The following is a 14,689-nucleotide window of genomic DNA, read 5'->3' as shown; positions in this document are numbered from 1 at the left end:
AGAGTCAAACCGACGGGATCATTTGTTTGTTTTTGGAACACAGTTCTTATTTGACGCGATATTAAACACTCTATGGGGATTCTGAACGGGGGAAATAAACCGCAACCCAGGTAGGATGAGTAAATTACGTCAGACTTCGGTGCTCTATATATATATATATATACCGGTAATCATCAATACTAGGAGGAGCAGTAAAAGTATATTTACAGAAACACTGTGGGGGGTTTTATTAGTCAGAAATGTAAACAGCACATGTATTCAATTCATGAACATAGCATAACAAATTAACACAATAATACAAGCTAGAAGTCTTGTCTAGGTCAGTGGTTATCCCCATCAGAAGACAGTTTGTTTCAGGATACCCCAGAATAGAAGATTTGTGTTAAATTATTCAAAATGTTCCAAAGATTTTTTAGATTTTTCCCCAAAAAAGCAGAATACAAGCTTGTAGCGCGACACAAAGTGACGTGCTGTGAGCTTGTAGATCTGCTGTTTTTGAATAGCCAACTTATGAATATGGTTACATTTATTGTGATGCATATTAACACATTTTGCTGGGGACCCCCTGGAACCTCCCCAAGGACCTGTGGGGGTCCCCCGGACCCCACTTTGAGAACCAATGGTCTAGGTGCTTGGTGCTCTTTTATGGCGGTTTTGAAGGAGGGTAAGAGGAGTCACACTGTTTGATGGCTGGTGGTTGTAGGGTGTTCCACATATTGGTGGCATAGCGGTTGAATTAATTCATCCCCATGTTTGTGCCGAATCCGGGGGGAATGAGATCAGAATGAATGGTCAGTTTGCTCACCCATCTCTCTCTCTCTCTCTCTCTCTCTCTCTCTCTCTCTGTCCACAGGGGCGGCATGTCAAAACCGGACAGCTGGCCGCCATCAAGGTCATGGACGTCACAGAGGTAGGATGGTGACACACACACACACACACACACACACACACACACACACACACACACACACACACACACACACACACACACACACACACACTCGTCAAACGTAAACACACAGGAGGATGTTTGTGTCCCAGGTTGACCTCCACACAGACAGACAGATAGAGGTGTTTTTAAAGGGACACTCCACCGCTTCCCAACCTAAACCCCATAGTTCTGTAGTGTGAGGAGATGAAATATGTGGTGTGGCAAAGTAGTATGATCTGCAAGCTCACAGCGAGTCGTGTCGCCGTTTACAATATGTATTGAAAATTATTCGAAAGTTTCAGGATTTCTTTCTAAATATCATTTGTTTTCTAAAATCTGAAAATATTTAGGGAAAATCTTGATTTAGAAACAAACAAAAGTAGGAAAAGTATATCAAAAAAAGAAACACATTAAAACCTCAATATAACAACAAATCTTTTATGTCCGCTGCGTTACGGGGCGGCCATCTTGTGTGCCGAGGCCAACACTCTGAGATTTGGAACGTTAACTAGTAGTACGAACTCTTGTTTTATTGTAGTATTGTTTTATTGGATCTTGTTTAGTCGATGCACTTATTTGTTTTAGCTCCTGCTCATTTGATTTTGCTATTTTGTCTCATCTGTTTAAGGAAATAGGTAGCTGATATATATTGCACTTTTACCTTAGCGCTAGGTATACTCTTAGTTGCTTGTTTTTGCTGAAATTGCACTTAAGACTTCTGGTGATTAGTAGTTTCGTTCCCTACCTATGTTGAATGCACTTATTGTAAGTCTCTTTGGATAAAAGCGTCTGCTAAATGACTGTAATGTAATGTAATGTAATGTAATGTAATGTAATGTAATGTTCTCTCGGAGAGCATGACGTCCGTCCGTACGTCAAAAACACTCATCTCTAGACCAGTGGTTCTCAAACTCTTTCATGTCAAGGACCCTCAAATTGATACTTCTTAGCCTAAGCCCGCGGACCCCCGTTTGAAAAGATATGCCAAGGACCCCCATAAGAGAAGATTTTTATGGCAGTAATTTTCAACCATTAACTCTGAGAGTGTACAAATGGAACCAAATGGACCCGTAAGGGTCCATTTGGTTCCATTTGTACACTCTCAGAGTTACAGACCCACAAGGGTCCATTTGGTTCCATTTGTACACTCTCAGAGTTACAGACCCGTAAGGGTCCATTTGGTTCCTAACTATCCATCATTTAGCTGGGAACCCCCTGGAACTCCCTCAAGGACCCCTGGGGGGCCCCGGACCCCACTTTTGAGAACCAATGATCTAGACGTTATTCCAGATCCTCCGGTTACCTTCGTCCTCGCATTTAAAACCGTTCTCGTCGTTAGCGGTCCAGCATGGGGGCGTAGCGTGTGTGTGCGGTGTGTGTGTGTGTGTGTGCGCGTGCGCTGTGTGCGCGTGCGCTGTGTGTGTGTGTGTGTGTGTGTGTGGCTGCATTGTTGCGGCCTGCAGAGCAGTAAATGTCACGCTTCCATCAGCAGACAACCAGAGTTGTTCCCACAGCAGAGAGGCGAGCGGGGCGGGGAGGGGGGGGGAGAGGGGGGGGGGGGACGCGCCGTGACTCACGTGCGTCATTCGGTGGCCGGCGGGCAGCCCTCAGCCTCTGGGAGGTCCCATCTGCAGATGAAAGGACAACAACACACATGCACGGGCACGCACAGACATCGCACACTCACGTACGCACACACACACACACACACACACACACACACACACACATGCACACGCACACGCACACGCACACGCACACGCACACGCACACAAAGTGGGACGTTGTGAAGAGCAAAAGCGGGGGCCATTACAATCGTAATAATGTTGGAGGAACATAGTCTCCAACATCGCACTCGTGTGTACGCGCGCGCACACGCACACGCACACGCACACGCACACGCACACGCACGCACACGCACACGCACACGCACACGCACACACGCACACGCACACACAGTCTCGGTGGTAATGTGTGTACCCCAGTGAGTGGTTCACAGCTGAGGCCAAAGCATCATCAAGTCATTAGTAACATTTTTGTATCGTCTGTGTTCCCTCCTCTCTGTTTTCACCATGCCTTCTGCAACAACAATAGTAATAATAATAATGATAATACGAAAAAAAAATCCAAATCTTCTGCAGGACACTGAGGGCAGTAGAATGTCGTCTCTGTCGGGTGGAAACCTCATACAATATGTCCAAAAAACAAAACTGTTACTTTTCAGGATTCAAATTCAAAAGCCTCAAAAGTAGCAGCTCTACAAAGCCTTTGAGCTTGTAGATCTGCTACTTTTGATGCTTTTGTGTGACGCTTCAGTATTATCAAGTATAGGCCGTTGATTTTGGGGGAAAAAAACTCAAAAAGTTAGAATATGGAGATAAAAGGTTTCTGCCCAAAAACTGCGATATTAAAATTAGATTTTGATCAGTTTCTGGCATCCCTAGTTACTGCTCAGTATAGAGCCATTCATAGCAGGGGTCTTCAACGTGTTTCAGGCCAAGGACCCCCTAGCTGAGAGAGAGATGAAGCAGGGACCCCCTCTATAATGTGTACAATTGTTTTTTTCCGTCTAGTCTACACCTATACCTCTTTGCCGTCTAGTCTACACCTATACCTCTTTGCCAAAAATAGCAGATCTACAAGCTCACAATGCCTCGCGCTGCAAGGCGTTGTGAGCTTGTAGATCTGCAATTTTTGGCTTAAGTTCCCCACAGAAAAGGGATGCTAGGGTTCAAGTGGTTAATGTAAAAAGAAAAAAATCATATCACACAAAGATTTGGCGCACCCCGCTGTAGTAACTCTGAGGACCCCCTTGGGGTCCCGGACCCCCTGTTGAAGACCCCTGAAAATGAGCAGTAAACGAGGACGATCCAAATTCACCATGACTCATCAACATGTGGAGGTCGGAGACAGAACATGTATAGATGGTGCTGGTCACTGCAAGCCACACATTATAAAGTAGGAGCAGTGTTTTCCCATATATATTCACCTGTTTCCTAGGCTTTTCACTTCCTGTGTGTGTGCCACTTCCGGTCGATTTGATCCAATGAAATCCAATGAAACTGGTCAGATGACCAATGATATCCAATGAAATCCGACAGGAAGTGGAAAACACACAGCCTAGGAAACAGGTGGATATATATATACAGTATATATATATATATATATATATATATATATATATATATATATATATATATATATATATATATATGTGTAGCAAAAATCCACAGTGTTGGAACCGTTTGTACACTCTTGGGGAGTTGAACCAACAACCTCACCTGTTTGGTTTAATCCCCGCTGACTTGCATTTATGTACTTACACAGACACCTGACCTGGCACTTTATATACTAAGATTTTATACATAAACACACACACACACACACACACACACGCACACACACACACACACACACACACACACACACACACACACACACACACACACGCACACACACGCACACACACGCACACACACACACACACACACACACACACAGACACACACAGACACACACAAACAAACAGGTGCACACACACACACACATTAAAACCTCTTTAGCTCTGATTTGGCTTATATAAATACCCACGCATCACAGCACCCTTAACCCATTAAGACCTGGAACTGTGTCATTTTTAGATTTGAGCTTCTGGGGGGCCCTGGAACAAAATATTTTGATGGGGGTCCGCGGCCAAATACATATAATTTTGGGGGTCCTTGACATGAAAAAGTTTGAGCACCACTGATATAGAAACATACGTTTTTCAGAAAAGTTGAGATTTAGGAGACATGTAGAATCGGCTTCAGGTCTCAAAGGGTTAAGAGCACCTCAGTACATGCTTAGCTATTTCATCACCTTAATACTTGTCGTTCTTAATTATTTTCTCATGTTATTGTCGCTACGTTGTCGAGGAGGCCGTAAACTAAAGACGTGTTCTCCTGTGCAGTCGTGTGTTAGGCTACATGTTGACAAATGCATCCACTGAATGTTGTCAAACGGTGCGTCAGGGTTTTTGGACTCAGTGACTCAGCGACACGGTGACTCGCCCAGTGCCACTCCCCTCTGGACCGTAGCCCACGTCATGGTGGTGTTGTCATCCGAACCGTACACCTGCCTGTTGCTCAACCTCTTCCTGCCATCAGGGATTACGTGTTCCTTCCTGTTCAGTGTTCTCACACACACTAATCTTCTAATGTTTTTTTTTTCCACCAATTGGCACCAAGTGTAACTCTCAAGGCACGCCTGTGTCTTTACGGTGAGGAACGGCGGATGTACCCACGGTCATAATTTGAGATTTTTTTTAACCCATTAAGACCCCGAAGGCAATTCTTAAAAATTGATTTCTAAATCCTAACAGTTTTTTGAAAAAAATCTAAAAAATAAAATAAAATCAAGATTTTTCAAAAATAGCAGATATACAAGCTCATCACTCGGTGCCGCGCTGTGAGCTTGTATATCTGCTATTTTTGAATAGCCAAAGAAATCGAAAGTGACGCAGATGCGTTCCAGGTCTGAAAGGGTTAAATTTGATATTTCTGAAAATTTGTGAAACAAATTATATGTACATTTTTATGTATTTTGTCTTCTTTTCATTTATTTCCCTATAATGACTTGCCAAAAATGCCAGTGCCAGACTGAAAGTAGTTAATTCATGATTTGTTTAGGTTATACAATGTGGCTCTGTTTTGGGAAAGGAGCGTGCACAAAGTACTGATATAGCAAATTAAAGACATATTCATAAAGTTTTATCTAGACACAATCTCAAGGCACACATGGACACGGTCTAATGTCACGGCACAACATTAGTAATCAACTGTTCTACTCTGTGTGGACTCTGTCTGAACATGCCTCTCTCTCTAACCCAGTGGTTCTCAAACTTTTACATGTCAAGGACCCCCAAATTGACACTTATTACCCCACGGACCCCCATTTGAAAAAAATAAGCCAGGGACCCCAATAAGAGAAGTTTTTTTTACGGCTCTCTAGCAGTGATTCTCAACCATTTTAATTTCAAGGAACCCCCACTTTGACATGCATTAGGGCTACGGACCCCCATTTAATGGCATTTATATCTCTGGGACCCCAATTCATATTGTAAAATCAATGTTAATCTAACTCTGAGAGTGTACAAATGGAACCATTTGGTTCTATTTGTACACTCTCAGAGTTACAGACTCATAAGGGTCCATTTGGTTCCTGTCCATCATTTAGCTGGGGACCCCCTGGAACCCACTCACGTACCCCTGGGGGTCCCCGGACCCCACTTTGAGAACCAACGCTCTAACCCATTAAGAGCTGAGGGGATTTTTAAAAATGTTTTCTAAATCCTAAAAAAAATACAAAAATCAAGATTTTTCAAAAATAGCAGATCTACAAGCTCGTAGGTGCTGCGCTATGAGCTTGTAGATCTGCTATTTTTGAATAGCCAAAGAAATCTAAAGTGACACAGATGCGTTCCAGGTCTTAATGGGCTAATACAGACATTGACTCAATCTGCTGATATGATGATGAACTGTGGTGAGCTCCAACATCACAACGCAACATTAACATCATGGAGGCCGTTAAGTAATGGCTTACTCAGCCTCTTCAATGTCCATGCTCCGCCTTCGCAGCAAACCTTATTAAGGACGTAGAAATAGTGTGCTTTAATATCTGTCATATGGAATATCCAACAAGCTTAATCTGGAGGAATAAAGTTGACTCAGGATTCAACTTTCGTGCGTCTCTCTCTCTCTCTCTCTTTTCTTATTGTTCACTTCTAAACCTGTGACATTAAGACCTGGAACTGTGTCATTTTTAGATTTGAGCTAAAAAGCATTATTTTACACTTTGGGCTGTTCAAAAATAGCAGATATACAAGCTCATAGCGCGGCACCGAGTGCCGCGCTACGAGCTTGTATATCTGCTATTTTTGAAAATTTGTGAAAATGTGTGCAAATCTTTGAATATATATATATTTCTAAAGCGAACCGTTTTTAACTCAAATCTTTGCTTCTGGGGGTCCCTGGAACAAAATATTTTAATGGGGGTCCGTGGCCAAATACATATAATTTTGGGGGTCCTTGACATGAAAAAGATTGAGCACCACTGATATAGAAACATACGTTTTTCAGAAAACAGTTGAGATTTAGGAGACATGTAGAATCGGCTTCAGGTCTCAATGGGTTAATATTTCGGCATGGGACACCGTGGTACAACATACAGTAGTAAAATGACAGCCTAACCCCTCTGACTGTACATGGCTCATTCATGTACACGAGGCAGCTCTGACCTACATTCCCAAATCCACACACACACACACACACACACACACACACACACACACACACACACACACACACACACACACACACACACACACACACACACACACACACACACACACACACAGACACACACACACCATACAGGCCTAATGCTAAATATGGACATTCTCCCTTCCTTTTGAAAGCCCCCTGTCCCTCATTTAGCTTTATGTTAAAGGAGTAGTTCACCCCAAAAATGACTTATTTTCTATCAATTACACACCCCATGGAGACTTGAATTCATGGAGTTTTTTGTTGTTGTTTTGTCGCATTCCTGAGCCAATAATTTGATGCTAATGTATCCGGTAGACTCAAAAAGTGTCCTTAGAGTCTCCTACCGGAGAGACCGCCGCATCTATACCCCATCTATATATAGAAAAGCTTTTTCTATATATATATGATATTGTCTCTGTCGGGTGGAAACCTCAAATATCCCAAACTTTTCAGGATTCAAATTCAAAAGCAGCAGATCTACAAGCTCGAAACGCGTCGCTTCGCGCCGCGTTTCGAGCTTGTAGATCTGCTGCTTTTGATGCTTTTGTTTCGACGCTGTAGTGTGACCAAGTAGGGCGTTGATTTACGGGAAAAAAAAACGCAAAAAGTTTCAATTTGGAGATGAGAGGTTTCTGCCCGACAACAACGACATACAATCTCAACTCTGACGTTATGTGTGCTGTAGATGCTGACACGTTTCTTAACACATTCCACGCCAGAGTTTAATATCATAACGTACTCACCAGTGCCAGCGATTTATTGTTGTTTTTTTGTTTTTTTCACGTCGCCACAGACCTCACTAAATACCTTATAATCGCGCGTTAAACTGTTTGTAGACACACAGGGTATCTGTGTGAGACGCCCAGAGAAGACCGTTTCGATCGGCGACATTCCATTGTGCAGTCGTTGCGGTTTATGTTAAACAGCGTTCAGCGAGGAGAAAAAAAACTCTGAGATAATGGTCGATTAGGGGAAGATTTAGAGCAAGGGCGGGTGGGAACGAAAATCTCCGGATACGGATATTTCCATATCCGGGTGTGCTACAATGAAATGTGTCACTGCGAGAAAAAAAAAGAAAAAAGACCACTTTGCGTAGATCTACGCGACTGGCACGCAATGTGTTAAAGATAAGATAGGGCTTTTTATACCTTTATTGGATAGTCGAACTCGTGACACGCTGTCAGGCCACATTGCCAGGGTGACACATTTCTGACAAGCACCCAAACTTACAGACCCTTATGTAAGGATTTGACCCAATGACCTGGATCCATGCTGGCTTTGTGTAATGTTCCCATACCCTGGAATGACAGGGATCCATGCTGGCTTTGTGTAATGTTCCCATACCCTGGAATGACAGGGATCGATGCTCGCTTTGTGTAATGTTCCCATACCCTGGAATGACAGGGATCGGAGCTCACTTTGGGCCCTATATTACCCGTTTTTGCCATTTTTACTACTTTGAAAAACATTTTAAAATGGTTCAATTAGCCATAGATCTACAAGCTCACAATGTGTCGGATGTAGATTGGCTATGTTCTCTATTTTGAAATGTTTTTCAAAATAGAAAATGTGTAAAAAAAAAAGTTCAGGGCCCCTATAGTGTATGTTCCCATACCCTGAGAGTTCATTGACACACATTTCCTTTGTCTGACGTCCTCTGGCGTTGTCCCCCCCAAGCTCGTCCCCCCCACCCCTCTCTCTCTCTCTCTCTCTGATCCTCTCCTCTCTTCCTCTCTCTCTCTCTCTCTCTCTCACCCATACTGTGTGACTGTGTCTCTCGTCCGACCATGTGACCAGTGTCAGTGAGTAGGCAGTGTAATAATCCCAACAGCTGTGTGGCAGAGCGCGGGGGGGGGGGGGGGGGGGGATGGGTGGATAGAGGCGGGGGGGGGGGGGGGGGGGGTAGTCTTACCCTGATTTGTATCAGCTTCACACCACCCACCCCCCCATTTGATATGATTTTTTATCTGGGGGACTCCGATCTACATACACAATAAAGTCATCAGTGCTAATTTAACTCTGACAAATCTCCATGTGTACACTCTCAGAGTTACAGACACACACACACACACACACACACACACACACACACACACACACGCACACACACACACACACACACACACACACACACACACACACACACACACACACACACACATTTTACTACTATACTTGTGAGGACATCAACACTTTAGGACAGCTATGTTATGAGTTTAAAAACATTTAAAACAAAATATTGCCATTTTCAACCGTAAGCCTAAAGCCGAAAAAACAGCAGATCTATAAGCCCACAACGCGTCGCGCTGCGACGCGTTGTGGGCTTATAGATCGGCTATTTTTCGGCGCATGACACTGGCGCGCAACTAAGTATAAAATCATGTTTAGCTCTAATTCCAATCCCTAAACCTATCCTCTAAATGTCTAATCCTGACCTGAATGTGTTTCTAATTGTAAACGTGTCTCTAATTTTTTATTTATTTAACTATAAAACAACCATTTGTCTTGTGAGGAAAACGGTCCTCACAATGTAGATTTCTTCAATATATATATTTCTTCTTCTATACTTGGTCCTCGCAAGTATAGTAATACAAACACACACACACACACACACACACACACACACACACACACACACACACACACACACACACACACACACACACACACACACACACACACACACACACACACACACGCACACACACACACACATTAAGCGTTCAGTGTGATAACACTGTGTTGTCCCCCTATGGTTCCTATAGTATACCCCCCCCCCCCCCCCCCTCCTCCTGTGTGTTCTATAGGAGGGGGGGGGGGGGGCGATGGTGTAAATGTAAAGCTAACCGCCGGGCCGCTCGCAGCGTGCGTTCAATTAGCCTGTCACTGTTCATCACCGTCAGCGTCCATGCTGGCCCGGTGCGTCCGGCGAGCTGTGGTGGGAAAAGTACTCAAATGTTTTAGTAAAAGTATCAATACTACAATGTAGAAGTACTCCGTAACAAGTGAAAGTCCGGAATTTGAAATGTACTTGAGTAAAAGTACAAAAGTGTTTGGTATCAGAATGTACTCAAAGTACCAAAAGTAAAAGTACTAAAATGTTTGAAAATAGCAGATCTACAAGCTCACAGCGCGTCGCGATGCGACGCGCTGTGAGCTTGTAGATCTGCTATTTTCAAATAGCCGATCGGTATAAAATAGTGTTAAAGTGGTTAATGCATGTTTTAAAATGTAATAATTTATATATGCAAAGTAACTAGTGACTAAAGTTTTCAAATAATTGTAGTGGAGTAAAAGTACAATATTTGCTTCTGAGATGTAGTGGAGTAGAAGTAAAAGTATAGACAATTGGAAATACTCCAGTGAAGTAAAAGTACCTCAAAATTGTACTTAAGTACAGTACTTGAGTAAATGTACTTAGTTACTTTACACCTCTGCCGGCGAGCCAACACTAGATGATGGTTTTAGATGATTAGCTTAATGTGTAACGTTGTTTTCTCACTCAACAGTAAACAAACCAACACACAGTATAGCCTATAAAGTGTATGCAGGGTATCTGCACATTTATAAATTGGCAATTTAATGACTTTTATTTTTATTTTTTTTAATGGCCAAATTGGCCAAAATGCTTATGCGAGAAAGAGGCAAACATTGTGAAAATAGCCGATCTACAAGCTCACAACGCCTCACGCTGCTAGCGCGTTGTGAGCTTGTAGAGCTTGTATCTGTGGATTTTTTGTGAGCTTGTATATGTGGAACCGAGTTCAAACTAAATGTGATGCCTACAATTCCAAGTGCCACATGTGGCCCCCACCTTCACTTAATGCGGCCCGCAGGTTAATATCAGAATACTGATATATTATTGATTTCAGCTGTTTACAATTCCTAACATGCAAACATGACCCGCTTTAATTACTTCAGTCTATAATAGTAGCTTAATGACTAGTGTTACAATTCTATTGTCTTTTTTATGTCCGATGTATTTGTATTTAAGTTCATAAAGTTAACATAAGTATAACTACATGCATTGGAAATTAAATAAAAATGTTACTTTTCAGGATTCCAATTCAAAAATAGCAAAACAAAATCAGGATTCCATTTTTAAAAAATAGCAAAAATAGCAGATCTACAAGCTCAAAACACGTCGCGCTGCGACGCGTTTTGAGCTTGTATATCGGCTATTTTTGCTACTTTTGTGTGACATAGAATGGCCCGACAGTATATGCAACGTGTCCCTCTGGAGTGAGTGTGGAAATATAGTGGCCCTCTCCATCATCAAAGTTGCATCACCCCTGATATATAGAGGGATTTACCGTTGGCCTGATGTAATGTCCAGTTGTATCAATCCAGTGGATTACTGATGAAGGATATTGTACACATCAGATCACACTGAGGTGCCATGGGGCCTCATTAATCCGGGAACAAAGGAAGGATCTGTGTGTACAGTACACTCCACATCCTCACATTGTTTAGCCCTACACAACATGCAACACATGCCGCACATCAGTGTTGCCATATCTGCTTATTATAAGCGACGTTGGGATTGTAAATATTGGTGGTTGCGGGCTTACAAAATCTGGCAACACTGCTACACATGCTCTGAATGAGGGCCTGGCGTCATACTAACTCCACTCATCCTGGCCCTTGGGATGGAAGGGAATTGCTATGGGATTTAAAGTAGTATGTAGTATGTAGGGACCAGTGTTTCCCCTATATGTATTAAGCAGTGGTGGGCTGCCACCCCTTAAATCTGGCTGCCACAGCATGATTTTTCCACAAAAAAATAAAATAAAAAATATATATATGTATTTTTTTAACCCATTGAGACCTGCATCTGTGTCATTTTTTGATTTGAGCTAAAAAGCATTATTTTACTCTTTGGGCTATTCAACAATAGCAGATTTACAAGCTCATAGCGCGGCACCGAGTGCCGCGCTATGAGCTTGTAGATCTGCTATTTTTGAAAAATCGTGAAAATGTGTGCAAATCTTTGAATATATATATTTTTAAAGCGAACATTTTTAACTCAAATCTTTGCTTCTGGGGGTCCCTGGAACAACATATTTTGATGGGGGTCCACGGCCAAATACATATCATTTTGGGGGTCCTTGACATGAAAAAGATTGAGCACCACTGATATAGAAACATACGTTTTTTCAGAAAACTGTTGAGATTTAGGAGACATGTAGAATCGGCTTCAGGTCTCAATGGGTTAATCATGGACATATCCGTGATTGTCAGGTAATGTGTTAAGTAAGAAGTGTGAGTACTTCCTCCACCACTGTCTTTTTTGTTATGTATGACAGTTTGTCTATTACTACTTGGTCTAATAAAAGTATATTTTCCTAAATCTGGAGACAATTCATATGTAAACTACAGATATTTTCCTGCTCATTACTGTGCACATGTACTATATAAGTCTTTGTGTTTGAGCACAAATATGCATTTTGAGAACCCAAACATCACACGCATCCTCCCCCACATCTTCAGCTTCTGGCTAGGGGAAACACTGGGGACAGAGCGGTATACCGTTTTAACCACTATTAACCTGACGTCCTTAGTTGCCATTATTGGCGAAAATGTCCAAAAAATAGCAAAAAGTATAAGTATAAACGCCCAGCTGTATTCTCCTCTGTAACGGTGTGTTTTGTCGTATACCTGACAAAAGATGTATTGTTATCACACAGTTATGATGTCTTACTCTGTGTTGTAAGGAACGGAGAGATTCCTTGGAGTCAAAACAGCTTTTGACAAAACACAACAATTGTAGAAAGTGTGCTTTAAAAAAACATATTTTTTACTACACATTGTGCTAATTGTTTATGAAACATAGCCTTAGTGTGTGGGTGCTGCTTTCATGCTGTTTCACAAATCACAGATTAAGGACATGGCCTAACTGTGTGTGTGTGTGTGTGTGTGTGTGTGTGTGTGTGTGTGTGTGTGTGTGTGTGTGTGTGTGTGTGTGTGTGTGTGTGTGTGTGTGTGTGTGTGTGTGTGTGTGTGTGTGTGTGTGTGTGTGTGTGTGTGTGTGTGTGTGTGTGTGTGCAGGATGAAGAGGAGGAGATCAAACTGGAGATCAACATGCTGAAGAAGTACTCTCACCACAGGAACATAGCCACCTACTACGGAGCCTTCATCAAGAAGAGTCCACCGGGTCATGACGACCAGCTATGGGTGTGTGTGTGTTTGTGTGTGTGAGAGTGTGTGTGCCAGCCGTTCAACACACCTCCAGGCTTCTGACAGCTGTTGAAAAGGCTGGAAAAGTCGTTGCATTTGGGAGCCGGGCGTTATGGAGTAATGTAATAACAAGGTGTGTGTGTGTGTGTGTGTGTGTGTGTGTGTGCGTGTGTGTGTGTGTGTGTGCGTGTGCGTGTGCGTGTGCGTGCGGGGCAGCTGGTGATGGAGTTCTGCGGTGCCGGGTCCATCACAGACCTGGTGAAGAACACCAAGGGAAACCAGCTGAAAGAAGACTGGATCGCTTACATCTCCAGAGAAATCCTCAGAGTAAGACTCTTCTCTCCTCTTCTCTTCTCTTGTATAATGTAGGGCATTCACGAATAGCGCTTTTTAGCATTCGACTTATTCAACCTAGAAGTATTCGAATGTTCCATTAATCGATTTTAATTTATTTGATTTTTTTTGGCCAATGGCATTGACGACTCGACTCAAGGAATGCGAGTCGACGTCAGGCTCCTCGCCCGAAGCGTTGACTTTTAGGGGACAGCCCTATCATACAGTATGAAATGACTTTTAGGGGAGAGCCCTATCATACAGTATGAAATGACTTTTAGGGGAGAGCCCTATCATACAGTATGAAATGACTTTTAGGGGACAGCCCTGTCATACAGTATGAAATGACTTTTAGGGGACAGCCCTATCATACAGTATGAAATGACTTATAGGGGAGAGCCCTATCATACATTATGAAATGACTTTTAGGGGACAGCCCTATCATACAGTATGAAATGACTTTTAGGGGAGAGCCCTATCATACAGTATGAAATGACTTATAGGGGAGAGCCCTATCATACATTATGAAATGACTTTTAGGGGACAGCCCTATCATACAGTATGAAATGACTTTTAGGGGAGAGCCCTATCATACATTATGAAATGACTTATAGGGGAGAGCCCTATCATACATTATGAAATGACTTTTAGGGGACAGCCCTATCATACAGTATGAAATGACTTTTAGGGGACAGCCCTATCATACAGTATGAAATGACTTTTAGGGGAGAGCCCTATCATACAGTATGAAATGACTTTTAGGGAGAGCCCTATCATACAGTATGAAATGACTTTTAGGGGAGAGCCCTATCATACAGTATGAAATGACTTTTAGGGGACAGCCCTATCATACAGTATGAAATGACTTTTAGGGGACAGCCCTACACACAACCTCACATACAGTATGAAATGACTTGACAACAATCAACCATGAATGGATTAGGAA

At 42.6% G+C, this 14,689-nt stretch overlaps 1 protein-coding gene across 5 annotated transcripts in view; it reads left to right on the top strand.

The window, feature by feature from the left end:
* LOC311040902 (mitogen-activated protein kinase kinase kinase kinase 4-like) overlaps positions 1-14,689 on the top strand; it is a 113,165-nt gene that overhangs the window by 26,876 nt on the left and 71,600 nt on the right. For all 5 annotated transcript variants that reach the window (XM_084051308.1, XM_084051309.1, XM_084051307.1 and 2 more), the window contains exons 3-5: positions 854-910; positions 13,282-13,407; positions 13,627-13,737. In XM_084051308.1, the coding sequence (XP_083907434.1) occupies positions 854-910; positions 13,282-13,407; positions 13,627-13,737 (294 nt within the window). The remainder of the gene's footprint in view (positions 1-853; positions 911-13,281; positions 13,408-13,626; positions 13,738-14,689) is intronic.

Source organism: Gymnoscopelus microlampas (assembly GCF_963454915.1).
Source record: "Gymnoscopelus microlampas genome assembly, chromosome: 24".
NCBI classification, from domain to species: domain Eukaryota; kingdom Metazoa; phylum Chordata; class Actinopteri; order Myctophiformes; family Myctophidae; genus Gymnoscopelus; species Gymnoscopelus microlampas.
Note: the sequence above shows the minus strand (reverse complement) of the source record. Positions and strands in the feature narration are given on the sequence as shown.